Source organism: Bombus vosnesenskii, unplaced genomic scaffold (assembly GCF_011952255.1).
Source record: "Bombus vosnesenskii isolate JDL3184/JDL3185 unplaced genomic scaffold, Bvos_JDL3184-5_v1.1 scf7180000013294, whole genome shotgun sequence".
NCBI lineage: Eukaryota > Metazoa > Arthropoda > Insecta > Hymenoptera > Apidae > Bombus > Bombus vosnesenskii.
In genome coordinates this window covers 2,388,702-2,410,634 of record NW_022882945.1, presented here as the reverse complement: position 1 = coordinate 2,410,634, position 21,933 = coordinate 2,388,702, and the positions used below count along the sequence as shown (strand labels likewise).

At 37.8% G+C, this 21,933-nt stretch overlaps 1 protein-coding gene across 10 annotated transcripts in view; it reads left to right on the top strand.

Moving 5' to 3' along the window:
• LOC117233046 (teneurin-m) overlaps window positions 1–21,933 on the top strand; it is a 650,776-nt gene that overhangs the window by 581,348 nt on the left and 47,495 nt on the right. Inside the window, exon 1 of one of the 10 annotated variants that reach the window (XM_033492950.1) lies at window positions 10,921–11,102. The exons of the other annotated variants lie outside the window; for them this stretch is intronic. Coding sequence (XP_033348841.1) covers window positions 10,997–11,102 — 106 coding nt within the window. The 5' untranslated portion in view covers window positions 10,921–10,996. Of the gene's footprint in view, window positions 1–10,920; window positions 11,103–21,933 lie in introns of those variants that run through there. 10 annotated transcript variants of the gene reach the window in all.

The window sequence follows — 21,933 nt, the reverse complement described above, 5'->3', positions numbered from 1 at the left end:
AAACACCACGTAACTAATAAAAATGAACACCTCCTAGGTACAATGATTTTACCTGGCCGTAATATAGATCACCGAAATGTTACACTGTGCGACGATGCGAGAATTCCAGCGACACTTTTAGCGTACGCCACGATACGATGAACATCGATTCGCTGTAGCTATTACGAATTAATGTAACCGACCCATGCGAAAGGACTCACGAGTGATTTGCTGGTAGTTAGGTTTTAATGAGACACGTTACTATTTCGTGGATATTGGACCGGTGATTTCGCTAGATTATAAAATATCCACTTGGTTAAATTGCACTCTGTTGATCGTGGTTCTCGCGTGTACAGCCAATCACGAATGTCTGTATAAACCTTCGAAAGGTTAGACGTTTTAAATTTAAAACGCGTTACATTTACATCTACATGAAGTCACTTTAACTTTAGGTATTTTATAAATTGTTATTTGAAACGGAATAATTGTTATATACGATTAACTATTTATTTTATTGCCTTTCTTACATACTCTACGTATCTATTTTATTTCTGTTACTTTTATTCCTCAGACTCTCTCTTCCTCTTTCTATTAACTCGCCTTGTTTATTGTATCAAAGGGTTGTACCGCTGGATTAATAATTTAAATTGCGTTAAATCCACAAATTGAAAGTATAACTTTCCACGATTTTCTGCTAGATAAGGGAAAACAGAGAAACAGCGGAAAGGGATCGTGGGTCTTCCAAAAATAGCTCCTTCCTTAAAAAAGAAAGACGGTGTAAAAATCCAAGTACAAAAAGCAATTCCAGAAGAGGAAGAATTCTCACGTAGGATTACGCGAAAGAGTAGGGGTGAAAAAAGGATGCGAGCTAGGGAATTCCGAATTCGATTTTCGCGGCGATACAGCGGCTTGAATGAAGTCTGGTGGCCAGAGAGACGAGTGACGAGGAGGAACGGCTAGGCAAGAACGAGTTTCTCATCCCAGATTGGGAAACGGCTGGGATTACATAAAAAAAGGAGTAAGTCAGATTGCACATCGGCCAGATGGCAGGCGTTCACCCTCGTAAACCTAACCCCCTCTCTTTTACCGTAACACGTTCCATATGTGTTTGCCTCTACCTGACGCGATGCATCTATTTCTTTGTACGCATCGTGACGAAACAGGATGGTAAGTAGTGTAGCATGGCGGTATTTTGAAACGATTCTTTGCTCCAAAATTCTTGTTTATTACAATATAGTGGTAAATTATTGAGGAAAGGAACGTAGTTAATATCAGGAAAATATCTTTTGTTTATGTCTTTCAGGTATTTCTGATTTTATACATTGGATCCTAGATAATGTTTAATTGTTCTGTAATGGATATCAGAATTCACCTTTACTGCACATATTATAGTCACCAAATACCGAATTTGACGATAAGATCGGTCTTGTACTCAGGTACACGTGCTGGCCCATCTAAAAGAATGAAAATCATGGTGGTTGAAGATATAGGATACGACAGAAGAAGGAACACGTTACCATGTACGGCTTAGGTTTCGAAAAGAGTGGATCCCACCCCTTTCATTCTACTCGGTCAATGTTGTCCTTCAAGAGAATTTTCCATCCTCGTTTCCCTTCCTCCATTGCTTCTCTTCTTTCTCCTACGATGGTATAGAAGACGAAAGTTCCATTGAGCGAATCCGAGCAGCTCGAGCTTCTTCGCGTTTCACAACGTATTAAGGGTTCGACCGAGATTTTCGTGTATTATCGAACGAAACTATCGTTGCACGCTTTTCCATTCACAGCAAGAATGGGCTTAAACTGGAGATTCGATTGTTTCATTTTATTTCATATCGCTAGAGGAGAATCAAGAAAAATTTCTTTTTGGTGAACTTTATTTTCAGTGATTTTGATTTTTCTATTCGAGTGGATTAGTTTACTGGGGGACGATGCAAGCAGTCTAATTCTATATTTTAATATTCTATCAACAAAGATAATTGTTCGTGATAATTAACGATTAAAAAAGGGGGAAGAATACAAAGGATTAAAACGTTTTTTTCGTCAGTAAGAGGGGATTCAATCTGTGTTCGATTTGTAATTTTCTACTAGTCATCGCCATCCATCCTAGAGAAAAATAGTAGCACGGGTAATTCAGACAGGTTCACCGTGACTTTGCAAGTATCATCCCGGAGGCTGAAGGATCCAGCGGACAGAATAATCCTTTAAACGCATCTTCGGCAACCAGATGTTCGATCGAACGGCCACACTTCGCACAAACCAATAACATAATCGATTACCCGTATTGCTCTTGACAAAAGAAGCGGTTCCAGCTTCGCGGGCACGTGTTTCGTTACATCGCTGTAAAAGCTTCATGGTGTATTGAAATTCAAATCAAACGATGACAGAAACTATATTACGAATTTCAATACCGTTCCTACATAATTCCATTGTTATTTAATCGTGAAAATGAATAAACGCCAAATAAACGCTTCTTTCAGCTTAAAATTAAATCCAAAAGCAGCTGCCTCGGTAATCGACACAGCTTAACCATAATTTATTCCAAGAAACCTTCGCGTAAACCATCCAAACTTGCACGATTAATCTTCCGACTTGTCCCATAATTTGCACAGCTGTTTACTCACGGTGCAACTATGCGTAACATTTTTTCTCCTCTATATACAAGCTTCACTTAGGGTCGTAAGTTGTTCACACAAGACTAAGGAAACTCAACCTAGCTGGCCATCTTCTTACGCGGGCAACACCGCGTTTAACCAGACTAACAGTTATGAAGCATGACGAGGACGTGCCCCGGAAGTTTCCTCCCGAAGATTCTTGCCGCGTTCCAGTTGTGCGTCAGTGTACCACGCGACAAATGTATGAAGTTGGAACGGGGCAAAACCCTATGGAACGTTACACAGCCCCGATAGAAACTACATGTATATGTATATATATATATATAAACGTATATATACGTTTTCTTGAACTCGATAAAAGATTCGGCCATCGCGATTCCATTTATCTTTCCGGTAACTTCTTCTTCTTCTACTTCTGCTTCTTCTTCTTCTTCTTCTTCTTCTTCTGCGAATAACGTGGCTAGAGCAATCTTAGTTTCCTTGTTCTGATTCGAAGCTTCTATCGGATGACTTTATTCCCTTGGTTGATAGAAATAGCGGAAGCAAAGGGGAAATTTTAGATTAATTTTAGATTAAGTTATTATAATTGTCATTTCCAATTTCATAAACATCGAATAAAGATACATTTAAAGAAAACTTTATTTTGAGATAAATTTCATAGCGTTTCTGATAATCAATATATTTTAATAATCAATTTCTTGTTCTTTCTATCAAATTGTGAAAAAATTGGAAAGCTTTTCCGAAAGGAAATTATATTATTAATCAACAATTTTGATTTTCACGAAGTATGTTGTATCAAAGAGTTGTGGGCGAGATTTCATCCAAAAATAAACTAACATGCGCATCCACGATAAAATGCCCTTGTTATTAGTCAACAATTCCGACTTCCGTGAATTGTACTTCATCCACGACTAAATTATAGTATTTTGCAAGTAATACCAGTGACTATAATGAGTCATTAAAAATGGCACACACGAAGTTCGTCAGTAGTACAACCCAAACGTAAAGAAATCTTCAGAAAAACATAAATACGCGTCCTCTACGGACTGCAGCAGCCATCACCATTACACGCAACTAAAATCTCGAGAAACCTCGGCAATGGCCACGTGCATCAGCGTAAATCGACTTTTTATCGCGACCACGCCTCGAAGCCGGTATGCAAGCCACCAGCAGATCACTCGTTACAACGTGAAACATAAAAAAAACGAAGGAGAAAAACGTCCAGGGAAAATAGTAGTAATCCTCGGTATCTACGCGAGTTTATGTCTCTATAGGAAGCACGGACGACCCTCCAGCTAGGCGCTTAATCTCTTTAATCCACTATCGGCTGTAAAATAGTGAGTTAAGCCAATAAAACTGTGAAGCACGGTTGAACCGTGCGGGAGGTCCGGCTAAGTCGTGTGTGATGACGCTGAAGAGCAGGCTCGAACGTTGGAAAAAGGGTTGTTGGTTCGAACTCGTATAACCCTCGGGCCTGTACCATCTGCATACGAGAATGATTGGTTCGTAAATTACGCAGCTCTAGGCAACGACTCTTCCTCGTTGCCCGACACGATTCTCAATTGCGTTGTTTCGCCGGTCAAAGGGCCACAGAGGATTTCTTCCTTTTTTCCTTTCAAAGCCTTCGAAAATTTCCTCACACGTCGCGCCACGATGTAGCCGCCGGCTTGGATAAACACGCGTTCCGTGAGCGTAATGTGCGAGTCCGCGCGAGAAGAACGCGCGTAATAACGGACCCTTCTGAAACCTCTCTTAAAGCGCCGCTCCACCGGTCCCGCCGGAACCTGATGCATTAAGAAAGATCCCAACGATGGGCTGAATTCACGATGTTCACGAGGAAATCGAGGCTACATCGGACGGTTTTTCATCCATGCCGCCATCCATAAGCTATTTTTTGCGTAAGATTTAAGATTAATAATTTAGGAGGTGCAATGTTATCCGAGATTCTGTGTCTATAACCTTCGGCGGTTTACAATCGCGATTATACTTGACGCATTACGTTTGGATGTATGAACACATTCGCTGTTATTCGCGCACATGGTGCGTCGACGCAATTTTATAAATACTTGGCTAATTCTACCTATTCTATTCTATTCTATTCTATCCTATTTGTCTATCGACAAATATATTGTTTAACTTGAAGAAATGCACGTGTTAGATAAATTGACAACAAGTAATCCAAATAAAATATGGTAGTCGAAGAAAACAAAATTTCTTTACAGAAAATTTAACTCAAGAGATCTCGTCATCAAGATCAGTCCATAGAATTCTGTTTTGGAATCGCGTTTTATTTTTCCCGGACCGAGTTATCAATTTAACCTTCATTCAGGTCGATTCGTCTCTCGCTATGAAGCAAATGCACGAAAAAGAAGGAAGAATATCCAATTCTCGCGTGTTCTAATCGTAGAGAATGATCATCCTGTTCCATGAATATGACTCTCTTCTCAAAAAGGTCGGCCTTGTCACGATAGCAGAACCGTGACCGAGGAAAACAGCAGGAAAGGAGAATTGGGTCGTGCGAACGAAAATCGGCCAGCAGTACTGTTCCCCTGGAAAATTGAAAATTTTCCCGCAATCTCTCGCTGCGGTAGATACGAATTTATTCTGTCTCTACCTTTTTTTTTATTTTATCCCCGGTTTTTTTTTGTTCGTTAAATATCGACAGCGAAAGATTTCACGAATTCGGTAAACAAGCGAAGTTGATTTGTTTTAATCCGCATCTCAAACATGTCCTTGTATATTCTGTATATTTCACTTGCGTCAGAACGACACTGGGAAAATAGTCAAAGATAGAAACTGGCAATTTCCGGACCTGGTTAAAATAATTTAGGCTAATAATCGATTTTTAAGAAGACAACTATTTTAAAGAGATTTGTGAATAAAGAAATTGTAACAACCACATTGTAAAGATTTTTAGAATTCTGAAATTGATAATACTAATAAATCTAGCATAATGGAACAAAATAGTCGTTGAAAAACTACACGCAATTCGAATTAAAAATATACAGCAATCTAATAATTAATTAGTTCTCTAAGATTTTTGTCGATCGTTCTATTTGATATTACGATTCGTTCGAAGGAAATCATCTGAATGTAATAGCAGTTCATTCATGAATCATGATGATTGAATAAAAACGAAAGAAATTTCTGAATCAAGGAATGAAATACAGTTCCGCCCAAGACAATCAGCTTCTGTAGAGCCCCATCATTTCTGTCGAACCTCATAAATTATACGAGCAATTCGCCTTTTCTTACGACATCCGGTTTCTTATCGTTCTGACCCATTTACAAATATAATTACGCGAATCGACTTTATCTATTTATACGTTCCTATGTATATTAGTCTGTTCGCTGGCCGATCTTTAGAGACTATCGGCCAAATCAACACGAATCAATTATAAATGCAAGGAAAGCATCGGTCGTAAACGGATAGGTGATCGAGAAACGAGAATATCCTCCTGTCAGGTGCTTTAAGAAACAAGCAGAGTAGTTTTAGAACACTTACCCGCTGCTACTTAAAATAACTACAATTATTCAGGTATTAAATCAATTCTACCTAGAATAAATTATGATGAAAACGGATATTTTATGTAAGATTTTCATTTGTTGTATATTTGAAAAATTTTATTCCACGTTAACGCAAATTTAGTACAATATTTGCACATTTTCATTTTTACAGGTTAAAATTTGTATCATGTAAAGGCGCGAAGTTTCAAAAATATTCGTGTTATAGAAATGAATTTTGAGCTTAATTAGAAGAAAGCTTCGTCAGACATCGCATAGGAATATTTTTTATGCAACTATTGAACGAGCAACGTTTTAAAAAATATGTTATTATTATTGAATCTAGCATACCTTATTTATTTCCGTAATTATTAAAAACTAGAGTTTCGATAATAGTATTGTCCATTCCTGTTGAGAAAGACGCGTAATTAAACATTTATGTACCGTATTTATGTTCATCGCACGATTTCAATTCTATATAAAATATATACTCATAATATCCTTTCCTTGATAATCTGCGCAAATTTTACACTATTTGATATTTAATGCGTAAATTGATAGAGGAAGGAAGAGAAAAAGGGGGAACTATCGTTCCGCGTTGTCAATACTTGGTCCGTTTACGTACGAACATTCGCGTTGCCCAGAGGCCCATTCAAGTCTCGTTACGCTAACCATTCACTCGTTAACTCTCTCCCTCTCTCTCTCTCTCTCTCTTCGACTCGGCCATTAATTCGCGATACATTACGAGGGCATTAAGTCGAGTGTGAATTCCCTGAATGGTTGCTGTTGCCTCAAGTAACTATAATTCGTGATCTTTTTACTTTGAAATCAGCATGTCCAAAGACACATAAAAAGAAGAGAAACGCTATCGGAACGACAAGTTACTCGATAAGAGAAGCTTGTCCCGGCAAATAAGAAGGGCACGGTGTCACGAGAATAGGCAAATGACTACGATAACTCTCGAAACGAGATTATCGTCGGTCCGTTTGTCGTGGATAACCTTATCCATGTGGTCATTCGTCGAAAACACTGTTTACGATTCTTCGTCCTCGCTGGTTCGAGGAAACGAGACTTTTCGACTGATTAGACGTTGAACTGTAATAGGGAGTCACTGGAATTGAATTTTAAAAAAAAAGGTACGCTTTTATCATGAAAACTTTTTGATTTATCGCAAGGTGGATTACACACTCTGCTTTTTTGTAAAGTAAATAATATTAGTTAAAATAGATGCGTGATTTATGTTGAAAAACAGAATTCTGGTTTGAATTCAGATTTAACATTCAATTTTCTTTCGTAAACATACGACAGAATCTCTGACTTTTTGTGTTCCTATTTTGAAGGAACTTTAACGTAAAATTGGGAGTCATCAATATTAATTATATTGTTGTATTGCTGTAAATTATACGAATTATAAGCACATTATTATCTTAAATTGTTATTTTTGTTTGACAAATGGAATAATGGATTTCGTAAATATAATAATATTTACTCGATGTTTGTGAAATCTACGTACAAAACATGATTTTGTGATATATTATTATTTATATATCTTATTATATACTATATGATGGAAATTTGTTATTTTCGATAACATTTAAAAGAGAAATCGGCGAAAATTTGTAAATTTTCAATTTTAATGACAATATATTTTCCCACCAAACGCGCAGGATTTTCATGCTTTGATTGTCGTATTGTTGAACACCGAAAAGAAAAATAACGCAACAAGAACAATATGGTAAATCGTGAAGCTTTATTTGTTTTTAAATTATAAACGATAAACAAACAAAAGCCATGTATTGTTAGAAGCAAGAGACAACACACAATAATATCATGGGAAGTGACGGTGATTGACATCGCTTGAGAGAATAGAAAAGTAAAGATAAAAGACCGTACAATATTTTTCTAATTGAAAAGGCTATAAAAAATTATACCTTTATTTTTAATTCTGTTCGCTTAAAAATTACTATATTTTTTCATGGCTGTCGCGGCGTTATAATTGCAGCTGTCGTTAAATCGATAATCTGTCGATAGAAAATGTACAAGTACTAACATTTCTCTGTCTGTTATTAAATTATTCTATTATTCTATTATGGAATCAATTCGATTTTATAATTCGAACACACAAATTGCAAATCTGGTATAATTTTCTAGAACAAAGCGTCACGAGTTCCATAATTATCTCACCTATTCTTATCACTCCATACGAAACACAAAGCTTCACACGGTACTAAGCGAATTAAACACTCGCGACAAGTCAATTTATCGTAGCCGCTGCGGGGGCGTTCTTAAATCGACCAGACACGACCCATCTTCACTCTGACCGACAGAAATTTATTCTTATAAAAACAATCGTCTCGGTCCCTTCCGGATCCTTCTGCTTAAATCTTCCTCCAAAGTAGTTCACCGACTCTTTATTTTCAAAACTTTCAGATACTGTGAAACATCTCTTCTTTTGCAACAATCTTAACTTTTATCTTTACTTCATCCATGTTACGCTTTAATAACCGTATCCACTAGTATTATTATTTCGAACATATGTAGATATGCAAGATCAAATTTAACAATTTAAGTCTATCCACAGTGTAAACATTTGAACATGTTGACTGCAGATGACACGAAATTGTTTTCAAATGACGTCGGAAAGAGATTGACGAGTTATAAGAAAAAAAATTCACGATTGAAAACCACGCGACTTTGTGCCAGCAGTTAACAAGCATTAATTACATAGTGCCACGTTTATATAAGCGTATAACAACATCGAAACATAGAAAGGAAGAAACAGGAAAGGAATTCAAGGAAGAAAAATAAACGGGAATAAAAACAATAAAAAGGATGCGAAACGAGGTGAGATAAAGAAGCAAGAAAACGCACGGTGTCGTCGGAAGAAAGGGAAAGAGCGAAAGCGTCTTCCGATGGAATCCACTGCAGCATCAGTGAAGTAGTGGTTGCTGTGATCGTCGAGGACCGGCTGTTGTGCTTCCCCCTCCACCTTTCCCTACCCTTTACTGTACACCGTGCAGTCTACACGAACCACCCCCCACCCCGCAAGATCTCCCTGCCGCTCGTTTACTCCTCCCCACTCCTTTCCTCGGCTCCATCCGCCACAGTGTCGGGAGTCATCGGCTGGCCCTGTCTCCTCAGTCTGTCAGTGACCGCGCAAGCGTGCGCATCGCCTTCTATTTAAGCGTCGTGTGCAAACCTTGCGGAGGGAATCTTCATCCCTTACGCTCGAAAGATTGATATACTCAAAGCAACAACATGCGACTAACCGTAATATATTTCATTGTAAATACTTACAAAATAGTTAAATTGATCCTTTAGTAGAGATAAATACCGTTCAACGTTGCTGGTCAATGTTACGAATTTAGTGAATTTTGAAAATTTAACAGACGGTGATATAGATTTGTGATAGGAGAAAGATATTTCTGTCATAATATAAAGTGAAGTTTGCGAGGTTTTTGAAGTGAAGAAAAGGAAAATAGAAATTTGGGTGCCGGAGGACGTGTCAGGGTTATCGATCAGTTAAAGTTTCGGCACTGCGAACTTTCAACCCTTATTGGAAACGTGAAAGGTACAACGATTGGTCATCGAATCGCTGAATCAAAGAGATTCGCTGATACGTTGCCAATGAAAGAAGAAACGTGATTAAGAGTGTTATCTTGTTGTTGGTGTCTTGGTGTAGTGTTGTATGGTGAAACATTCGGTTGGAAGAAAAAGAAGTTCCTTAAAACAGTGGCTGTGACAATTTACGTGAAAGTTCGAAAGATTCGCGCAAATTCTCGAAATATTCGTTCTGACGAAAAGAAACTTAAAGAAATATTCGAAGAATTTTGAGAGCATTCGAAGCACGTGTGGCGATCCATTTGACTTTTGAAAAATTAAGAGAGAGAAAAAAGATCCGAATAAAAAAAAAGAAAAGCAACAAGAGACGAGAAAGGTGGAATTTTTTGAGCCCACGCTGGAAGCAAGGTATAACAGGTGCACGAGGGCAATTCCGCTCGCAACTTTCCACGAGCTCGTCGTATTTCACGTGAACACGCGACGACCAAGTTTAATTTAGGATTCGTGGCAGAGTTTCGTGTGTACTTACTTTGTCGTACGTCGACGTTATCCATCGACGTCTCACCAATGCGATCCCTTTGAAGTCCATACCGGAAGGATCATTTGTGCGAAGGTCATCGAACCTCAAAATTCTCTCCTTTGCTTTTCAAACCTCCTACGCGTTTTCTCTCTCTATATATCTTGTGTTTTTAATGCAAAAATTGATCGCTGGATACAACTGACAACGCTAAAAAAATCGAAACATTCTTCTGTATTGAAAATCAGGAAGGAACAGAAGATCAAGTTCGACGTGTTGAAAAGTGCAGTTTTTTTTTCTTAATGAAGAAAAAGGATCGTGTTCCAAGGAAATTCATTTGTATTAAAAATTAAGCGACACAGTGGAATGATGGTATTGTGTTACAAGCAGAGTATGTTCTATTGTCGATGATGAAAAGAAACTGCGATAGTGTAGCAACCATCGACTACCGACGGCGCTCAAAATATTTATCTACGTTGAAAATTCGTGAGGGAAAAATTCTATATTAAAAATTTGTAAGTGAAAAATTTGTCTACGTTAGAAATTGCATACTAAAAATTCACGGATAAGAAAAATTCGACTATGCTAAAAATTCGCGAGTAAAAATTTTCTGCTCAGGAATCATATATATATATATGTATGTATATATATAGTAAAAATTTGTGGCCTAATATTTCGTCTACGTTAAAAATTCGCCACGGACACATTCCTCTACCTAAAAGTCTGTGTAGGGGAAGTTAGAAAGAAAAAAAGAAAACTCATTAAGTGTATGCACCGGATAATGTTGACTCGTCGATGACGGAGAAACTTGAAAGTTCATCTCAATGTGCGATCCCACGGCGTTGTTGGACCTAGTGCCCAGCGAGGGATTACTCAAGCGGCCGTCCATGGACTATAACGAGTACACGTATTGCTACGGTGGTGGTCGAGGTGGGTGGTATTCTTCCCTTGGCTTCTTCTTGTCGGGTCTTGCGTAGTTTTTCTTCTGTCAGAAACCAGTCCGTGCGGTCGAACGAACGTGCAGGATTTTCCCTCGATCTCTTCTCGCCGATTTCTTCAGAACGTTCTAAAGGTTAACGCAGCTTTCGAGCTTCCTTTTAGCCGTGTTCGATCTCTCGTGGTACAAGGGAACGATTTTTATGGTGAACGCGTACCACGAAGCTGCGGTAAAAATTGAACGTGACACGATGCGCGTCATTTCGATCGAAAGCCCCTAGGCATTGTCCAAGAATCGTTGTCGTCGCGAATCTTGTTTTTCTGCCCACTAACACGATGTTCTTTCTTCGTGGTTTATTGTTCGAACGAGCGATATTTAATGGAATTCTCGTAAAGGAAGGCAAAGGAAAGAGAGAAGTATGCAATCTGATAGTTTCTGAGAATACGTTTTGTAAGAAACGAATATTAGTTTCGCTTAATTAATGTTGTTTAGTGCTAAAGTCAAACGGAAAGACGATTTTTATATGGAATTCCTGGGTAACATATCGAATATGAGAATTGCTTCTGCCTTGTAAAAAGTAGAAAAACCACGTGTATATAAAAGAAAATAGTAAAGAGAGTTTCGTTTGAAGAAATGATATCTTGAAATCCATGATTGAAGGATGATAGCGAAAGATTCTAAAACGTTCATTTCCACAATAGACGCGATACGTGGGCTAGCCAATTTCGAAATCTCGCGAAATTCCCGGGGTGCGGCATTTCCCACTTGGGCGCATGAAAAATTTCCACGCGTCACGATTTGGAAACGTCAACGTGACAAATACGTTCGGCGTGATAATGCAGTTGCGTGACACCGCCTTGCCACTCTCTAGCTGGAGGGATGTTTTCTTCATCCTGTTCCTTTTTCCGAGCGCGCGCCACCGCGGCACAATCAATTTCAGTCAAAAATGCCCGCTTTATTCTCACGTAGGCGCGGCATATTTTCTCATGCACGCGCAAAACATCACAATAGAACAGCAAAAAAAGAAGGAAAAAGAACTCGTATCATACACACGCGATATGAACAAAAGGAAAGGCGAAAGATATCTCATGGATCGGTGAAATGGTAAAAAATACTCAATGGCAGGGAATTAATCGAATAATTGACTGATGGAAGGAAAAGACTGATAGAATCAAGTTCAATATGGTTATTTGGATATCATAGTGATGTATAAATCAAGACTTTTATAGAGAGAGAAAGAGAGAGAGAGAGAGAATATCATTTTTAAAATAAGATGCATTTTAAAAGTTGTAATAATTTATCGATATTTATACAGGATTATCTGATTCAATACAATTTAAATAATTAAGAAATCTAATTTGTAATATTGAACACACACACATACATTTACACATGTGTATCCTTTTTAGTATAAAATAATTCTTAAAGGTTTTAATAATTTGCTAATAATAATTCATGTATTAAGTTTTCATCAAATTAATTATTAACCAAATAGAAACTTACTAAACGCATCATTAGCCATTAATGTGTTAATAAAATTTCTGCCGCATATCTAAGGACAACACTCGCAGAATTCGCCCTATTTCCAACTCAAATAAAGCGAAAAGTGTGGACGGCGCTTCTGTAATGGCGGGAACGTTTAATTCCTCCGCGTGAATATGAAAATTCCTGGACCGCAGAATCGCCAACTGGTTCGAGCGTATATTCGCTTGATAAATCATGGAGCCGTCAACTGTCGCGGCGCGAAAATCGCGTAAAATATTCAATGTGGCCGGAATTATGGCCATGGAAACGGGAAACTTTTAAAGAACGCGTCGTCGCAATTAAGAAAAGAGGAAAACCGCGGAAACTCAGGTGCGAGCGAAAAGGAGAGGCTTCATTGCATTTTCCTTGGGGCAGCTCAGGGCACTTATCACCGCGGCTCATGCAAATCGCTATACGCTAAATTTATCCCCGTGTAAATTCATGCGCCGAGGCTCTAGACCGCGTGTATCGATTACCACCACGAAATCTCGGCTTATCCAGCGATCCGCCTGCTGTTCGCGTGATAAAAGCCTCCTCACCCTCCACGTTTCCCTCTCTTTCTTTCTTTCATCCTCTATTTCGAGCGCCGATCGATTTCCCCGAAGCAACACTTTCACCGGTTTAAAAACAAGAAAGAGGACTTCCGTTTAATCGTCCTGGCAGAAAAAGTATACCTAACACCGTGTTTCGGATAATCGAGAATAAATTGAAGGGATTGAGGTCTTACATGGAAATTTCTGCAAAGAAATAAGCGTTTTGATATCAAGTCCATTCTCAAATGTGCGTTTACCCAAGTTTAGATTTTTATGTATATCATTGAGGAAATAGAATATGAATAGAAATTTATTTTACCCTTTAAATATTACAAACTTTAAATATTTCGTATATATATATATCTTTACCAATTAAACGAAATCTATATATATATATATTTCTGAGCTTATTTTTTATTATATTTCTGATCTCTATAATAAAGTATAATTGCCGTCATGCTGTTGCCAACCCCTTCGGATAGCAAATAGTGATAGCTTACGTGATTTCATGGATAAGTCAAGTTTAGCCAGGCTACGAGTGCGCTTTTATTTGAATTAATTTATCGCAGCGCTCTATATTTTCAACGTTAAATGCAATAATGACTGTCTCTGGCGTCTTTTGTACAGTTTGATTAATCACTTCTTGTTTCCTGTCTGAAATTATGTGACTATGCATTTTGTGCCTGCGAAACTATAAAATACCCTCGCTGAACTTTCTCATTTCACCTGACGTACAAAACTATTACGTACAGTCTGTGTTGTACACTCCTAGCAATAAGTCACCAGATACTTGCCATACATTTCTAAACAGGGTGTTTATTAAGACAGAGAAACCTTAAAGAAATAGTGTTATTTATATTTTTTCTTGGCACTCTCCTTCCTTTGTAACTAGATGTATTTTGCAATGAAAATGAACTTTTATAGCAACTCGGTTAATCGGTACTTTGCGTGCAAAAATTCATTTAATCTTTTCTATAGACTATTACGAACAACGAATTTCTCTATTTCTATTCTCTTTCGCTCTAAAATATTTAACTGTTCCTTCGTTTTATTCCTCTCTGTATTATACACGTCCAAAGTCCATTAACATATTGCATTATACTCTCTACAGTTCATCTGAACAAACAGAAAGGTAAGAAAACGAGTTTCCGCGACGGTGTTCGTGTCTCCGTGAGAAGAACATCGTGGCAGAGATCGTCGTCGTGTTTATCAGGTTGACATTTCGAAATGTCGCGCGGTTTATCAGGTGTTCCCCGGTGGAAGCTTAAGGTTGAGTCGCACGCACGCGTGATCGCCACCATGGGAACGGTCGCGCGCGTGCATCGAATCAACGACGTCATTTTTACATAATAAGGCATCGCGTGGTCGAGTTCGGGGCTGTAATCATCGTTGCTGCTGCTGCTGCTGCTGCTGCTCTGTCTATTGACACTTTGACGTGGATATTTCAAGTGCAGCTGCAACGATCGCTGCCAATTGAGAACGAATCAACGTTTCGTTAGGGTGCATCGAATTCGAGCTGGGGTTCCAATGAGTTTTTAAAGGCATATTAATATATTATTTGAAAAGTCAATTTTACATGAAAGTAGATCACGAACAGATTCATTTATAAAATATACGCAATAACGAACGTTGTTTGATTATTTGTATGAGTTTCGTTTGTAAGGGAATTGAGTAGACGAATTAGGTCTTGATTTTTGTTCTATTTCATAGGAAATAGATTCGAGTTTGAAGAAGTTTGTTTGAGGAGGTTGTTACCGATGGAATCTTTTAATTATGCTTATCGCGGTATCGGTAGACTTTCATGCAAACGAAATATTAAAAGGCAGAACTTAAACAGGCTGCGTGGTTACCTCGCATCGTAATTATTTCAATTATGTGTAATCAAAAGTATATCAATTTTAGAGGTTCAGTTATTTATTTGCACAAAATTACTCGTCAGGTTAAACGCGTAGTTACAATGCTGGTACCTGTATTTAGGTATACGAATATCCATTTAAAATTGATTAACGCTTAATTGATTTTCAACTTGTGCAGAATTTCAATATTTTGCTCAAAATTCATCAGAAGTAACATCACCAACAATTTTTATGCCATTTATGTTCATCGAATAGATTTACTTCCCAAGATTCCAATTATTTTCGTAATTCCTGGGGCCAGTCTCTATTTGTCTGAGGACACCTCGTATATTCGGTTCATTGGCGCGCGAATTAAGAGGGAAGCGGAGATTAATAATTTTCGTTGGGGCAAATCTCTGTTACGCAAGATGAAAAATCTGCCGTATAACTTTCGATCGTACCAAAATACAGTAATTCGAACTCGAAATTAATTCCAATCCATTACTTGTATATTTACATATACAGTAACCTTTAATAATTCTCGATATCAGATAAAAATAAGAAACATAAAAAAAATAATAATAAAACAAGACCAAAAACTACCATTTCTCGTCAACCACAAATAATCATCAAGTGTTATATATTCTTTATAAATCTGAGACCTTTCTCCAAATCTGACATTATAAATTTTACAGGATTTTCAGATTTTTTACCAAAATTAAACAGCGTAGAAACGACATGACGTTACTCGGGCCAGGTTTAAACATCTCTCACACTCTCCTCTGATTTCCAACCACGTAACACGTCGCGATCAACTTATTCACTGAAACTATTTCAAGTTTCGAAGCGATCAGGCAAAACCCAGTGCACCAGCCGCTACTACGCTCCTGAATGCACCGTAACGATCCCACATAGAAACGACAGGGCGACCAGTTTGTACTCCTTCCGCTTTTCTGTCGGATTTCGCCGTCGACGAATTGATTCGGGAACTTTCGTCGGAAATGAGCTCTCGTAAAAACAAACTATGTGTATCGTGGACACGCTCCTCGTATGTCTGCTTCGTTCTACAGATTCCTGGTAATTTTTGTTCGATTTCCTGCGATACGGAGATTGCTGGAGAATATCCAGAACCTCGTTGAAAAGCATAGTTTATAGGAATAACTCGTGAGACTATTCCGAGATCGTAAAAAGAAGAGTAGCGAGTTGAAGGTATAGAAATTTGTAAATCGATGAAGTGCTCCTGAAGCAGTCTGACAAGTGTAGGTCTGGCCTTCTTCTTGTTTCTTTTTTCTCAGGTTTCTCAGTTTAGTTCTTGGAAAAATATGTGGCTCGGTAAATAAGTTTCTGGAAGATGGATAACTGGAACAGTGTTTTTGAGGATAGTGGAAGTTTTGGAAAACTTTCTTTGGATTGCAGATATATTTTTCTAATAAGACATACAACGAAAATGTGGGAAAAAGTGTTTACAAATAAAGAGCACGAAAATTACAATGTTTATGTAATGTACACCTGACATCAGGAATCTTAAGATAATTGTATCTAACATTCATAATCTAAGAACAATATTTTATTGAATAATGGGAAATTTTGAGTTATGTCACTGTTGCACTGGACGAGGTAAAATACGAGGTAATTGCCTCGTGGAACTTTCATCGTAATCCTCGACAGCGTGGCGCTTCAAGAAGCTGCTTCAGCCCAGGATAGCAATTAAATTCCAAGTCTAGAGACTCGATAGACGCTGAGCAACCGATAACCACGCGCGTGCCTCTAATGAGGAATCTTTGGTCCGTGTTGCACCTACCAGCCGCAGCATCGTTTATCGTTTCTTATATGTGTACGTTCTTCAAGTCCATGTACACTCTCGGCCATAATTTTAAGATATTTTTTGGTTTCATATAAGACGTGGTAATTCGTTTAAATTCATCAGGCAAGTGATTAACAGTTCATAATTTTGCATACGTTGAAGGTAAGCACGCAATCTGTAAAAACTATTTATAACATTGTCAAGAAGAAAGGTGACGAATATGAATTAAAAATTGTATGTGTCACGAATGTTGTGTTATGAATTAGATGCAAAACTCAGAGAATTATAATTTGGAATTACGATAAAATATTCAATAGCACAAGTGTCGAGATTTGTTAGAACAACGACCGAGAGACGTTACACGCAAAGATGTGATTTTTTTTATCAATTTTAAGATTTTATATCTAATGTTGATCTGTTCTTGCACAAGTTTCGAATCAGATAATAGTTGTAATAGGTTTTAATAGGTTACCAATCATTTCTAAAGTTAACATCGCTTTCTGCTAGTATCCTAATACTTATGAACAAGAGTGTATCTCACTTCGCCTATCTTTCTCCCTTTGTCTGACTTTCGTTCGCTTGTTATTACTAGACGTTAATCTCGCCGGCACGGCATGCCGCGTAATTCAAGAAGCTTGCCCTCGTTACAGTAGCATTTTAGCCTCCCTGCTCGATAATAGAAACGTTCGCCGAGGGTTGTTAGCTACGTGACGCCATGTCAATTCTGGAACTGATGTCTTACACGCGGAGGGATGAGTCGGCACGTGTAACCTCTCAGATTCGTGTCGCTGGGTCGCCTGATTTGGGAATTGTGAACGAATTTGGAAATCTAATTATGATGTAATATTGTTACACATTCAAGAGAGGAATCTAATTGCGATAAAGTATTTTCATACATTTATTCGTATCTTATCGTGTTTGAGATTACTTAATACATAGAATATAGGAATAGTATGTAGAAATTATAAGATATTTATTGTAAACGTATATGATCGCACTGAATATCAACGTCTATAAATTAATGGATAATCGACTGTTTAAATACCTTTGCGATCTGTGCGTAATATACTTTTGTGCTTGCAATTTCTATGCATACACATATTTTCAAATCTGTTTCAAACACAATAGTATTAATGAAATTTCAAAATGTGGAAGTATAACAAACATGCATAATGTCACGGAATATACTAATTCATAAAAGATTCGAATACTTCCATGAAACTGTGTATAATGTAGAACACCGTTTATACGAACTCCACATATCTCAACGAAATTTTAGTTAATGCCCGATTAACTGAACTTTTGTTGGTTGAATTCATTTATCTGAACCTGAGCTTCTATTATACGAACGAAAAATACCAGGTAGTGGGGATAATTAGTGAGTTGCTATTCTACGAACTCCAATTATATAAACTGTTTGTCTCCCGATAAGTTCGGATAAATAGAGGTTCTGCTATACCCAAAAATTATTATTTCAAATAAATTTCACCCGGGTCTGTGCCAGAGTTAGCAAAATGTGATTGCTCGAGCAAAAGTCGTCGAGAAGAAGGAATCTCGGAGTAGCATAAGGACGAATTCAAAGCTCTCAACCCTAAGATCGTCTTCTATGACCTCGTCGGGCCTCCTTCCAATATCCACGATCTGCCAAACGCAGAATCTCTCTCTCCTGCGCTTTTTCCACCCTCAACCCCTCGACGACTCCGCTTCTGCTTCATGTCCCTCCTTTATTTCCCTCCTTTCGTTTCCCTTTTCCTTATTTTACCAGCGTCTACCGAGGCAGCTCCGGCTAAACGACTACTGCATCGATTTTAACCTTGGCTTTGCGGATATATTTTGGCCCCGTTCTTTTGTGTCGGGGCAAGAATGCCAGGCCACCGTGTCTTCATGAAGAAATAGCTTCTCTTTTGCCGCCAGTCTAGACAATGGACCGGCAGAGCGACACGGAACAGGAAGTTAGCCAGACTTTACCAACTAACCCCCTGTAATAGTCTCTGAGCGGATGGAAAATGGATATGAAGTGGGCGATTATTATTTGGGTGTTTCGTTTCACAGAGTTTGGCAAAGTGTTTGTTTGTTCACTCATATTTAGGCGTTTTACATTTCAAGGCCATTTTGGTATTCTTTTTATAAATCTTTCAGTAATTCATTAACTTTTCCTTCTTGTGTGATTATTGTTAGACTGCGGATTTTTATGTAAATTCATATTTTCATGGATACAGTTGAAAGAGTAGGAGTTAAGCAAAACTTCGGATATTTTATTGTATAACGTTAACGATGGAAAATTTCATTTTACACATATCAGAAGAATTAATTTTTTAATCTAAAATACTCTTTTATTATTTTTACCGAATACCATCTCCAACATCTCGATATTTCTCTAACCATTCACATTACGAATTCCTGTGAAATAATAGCTTTTATTCACATTAAGAGGGATTATTACGCCTATATAGATATTGATAATTTGGAAAGTTGAGAGAGAGAAAGAGAAAGAGAGAAGTCCCTAAATCATGGCTTTCTTCACGTACGTGAACTAACGAGGCGATCTCCACGAATCGGAAATGCTTTAATTAATAGTTGGTCCGCGCTTTCAGATTCTATATCACCGGATTACGAACCAAGGTGGGTCGATCACGGTACCTAGATATTATAAGACGATAACATACGAGGCGAAAGCAACCTCGGACCAACGAGAGATCGAGCCTATCGACGATCTCTATCGACTCTTAATGGTACCGATTAACGAGTGCCGATGTCAAAAGCACACTCACCTCGTTAACGCCCACGCATTTCCGTTAATTAATTCCGCACAGATCGTGTATCCTCGTAAATACACCCAGAGCCCAGTGTCGTTTCACGTTCAGATGGTGAATTTATGAATGCGGAAAATGGGAATCGTTGGTCTACTTCCAACCAGATGAAACGGTGAATGAGTTTTCGAACCAGGATATACAGAGTAGACTACAGCGAAATACAGGAGCAAAATTTTGTTGCGATATTCATGACTTGTAATGGTGAGGGGAAGTTGCCTGTTATAGTAGTAATTTAAGCTGTTAAAATCTGAATTCGATCAATAAATTTGCTGAGGTGCGGCAAACTAAAGAATTATTTTTATCGCTTTTAGCAGTTTCTCATGATTTCTGTAATTCACGTTTTATTTTCCTGTTTTATATTTTTCTTACTATATAACAATATTTGTCACAGACTCGTAACACGGATTTATAAGGATCGAAAGTAATGTCAATAACGATCATTATGTCACTAGAATTATTATTCGCACGATATGATTGCTAACATAATTTCATACATTCGAATTAAAAACACCAGCAAACAAATCAAAAAGGATTATCTAAATTCATTTGAATTGCTGAATATTTCACATGCATTTCGGAACGATTAGCTGTGTTTTATGATACAGTCGATCAAGCAGGGACACCATTTCTGAGATTGGACAAGTCGATCGCGCCTATACGATCTGTACTCTGCGATTAATTTTCGCACTAAGGTTATCCAATCGCAGGTTACCACCGCACGGTCAAATAAATCAACGGTATCGATCGTCATTGACACCGTTGCGGAATCGAACGCGTTATGTATACCTGTGTCGAAATCAAGGAACGCTTGACTTCGCTTTTCGTCGAGTGGAACGTGATTAGCTAGATCGAAGATGAATGCCTTGGTATTAGTACACGTGGCAGGTGTATCCGATTATAATGCTCTATGTATAGGATCGGACGAATGCTCGACGAATTGCCATATCACACTGATTCTATACATATAGCGAATGAGTGTAGCGATTCGAACGTCGATTAAATACTATCGTATCGGAGCAGCTGAAGAATATGGAAGGTATACAATAGATTGTTGGCTGTTGTTGACACAAACAGGAAAAAATTGAGTCGGTGAGGTTCAAGTGCAGAGACAAATTTCCAAACACCTTTTTAGAAGTGTTTGAAGCGTCAAGATTTATCGTATCTTGAGATTAATCACACTTTCTGTAAATGTCCTAATACTTACGAATGGGAACGTATGGCATTGCACGAAAAGTAATCGAATGGTCGCAGCGTCAACAATTTGAACCGTGACGTAGTGCGTCGTTAGTGTCCCGAGTATTGTTGTGGGCTCAGGATGTTCACGTTACGAGGGCGGGGAACAGATAAATTGCTCGTTGAAACAAAACGATCTTGTCGACTCTGTCAGGGCTGCTGCGTGGGTGGGAGGCTGGAATCATGGATTGGCGCTTTTCAGCGCGTCAGATCGCTCCTCAAAAGGACACGAATACCACTGTAACCATTTCGTTCGAACATCCGCGAATCGTGTTCCTATTTTTTACGATCACTTGCGATTCACTACGAAACTACTCGTTCGCAATTCCGAGATTCTTTAACCTGTTTTTCAATGGGTACAATAATCCACGCTCCGATGGATTTTTATATTTTCGTTGAAGAGAATACAACATTTTTATAGAACGTTCAAGCAGCAATCTAATTATACTTTTTATAATTGATCAGTATCTCGATAAAATACATGGTTCTTCAAATGCAAAGTATTTTACTTCGCAACGAGCAGAAATACTTAGAAAAATACTAATAATGAAAAGTTATTCAAATATTGTTATACATATAATTCTATGGACTTTATTAAGTTTTCAGTTTATCCAATCAAGATGTATTTTTAAAGCATCAAATATACGTATCTTTCGATTTAAAAGAAGAGTCTTCTAAGTCTTCCTCATAAAATCACATACATCCACAAATTTCTTAAATTCAGAATATATAAATTTCTTTTTACGGCCTTTAAATGGAAACCACGACGTTCAATGATCCAATATCCTCGAAAAAGCGTACAACATAATTCCACGAGAAATAGAAACTAAGTATTTTTAATTCGCCCAACCATAAGTGTCATCCTTTCAAGGTCGCGAAAGCAAACCACTCAATGTCCCATAATCTTTAAAAATCTTTGAATTATTTCTAGATTTAAGCATTAGATTCAGCTAGAATCAAGCATACGATAATCACTCATTATTTACATTATAGTACTACGCCAGAATAATTTACTTATAATTCTCAATGAGAATTGATTGTAAAATTCTTACAAATAAAAAAAACCTTTGGATTATGATAAT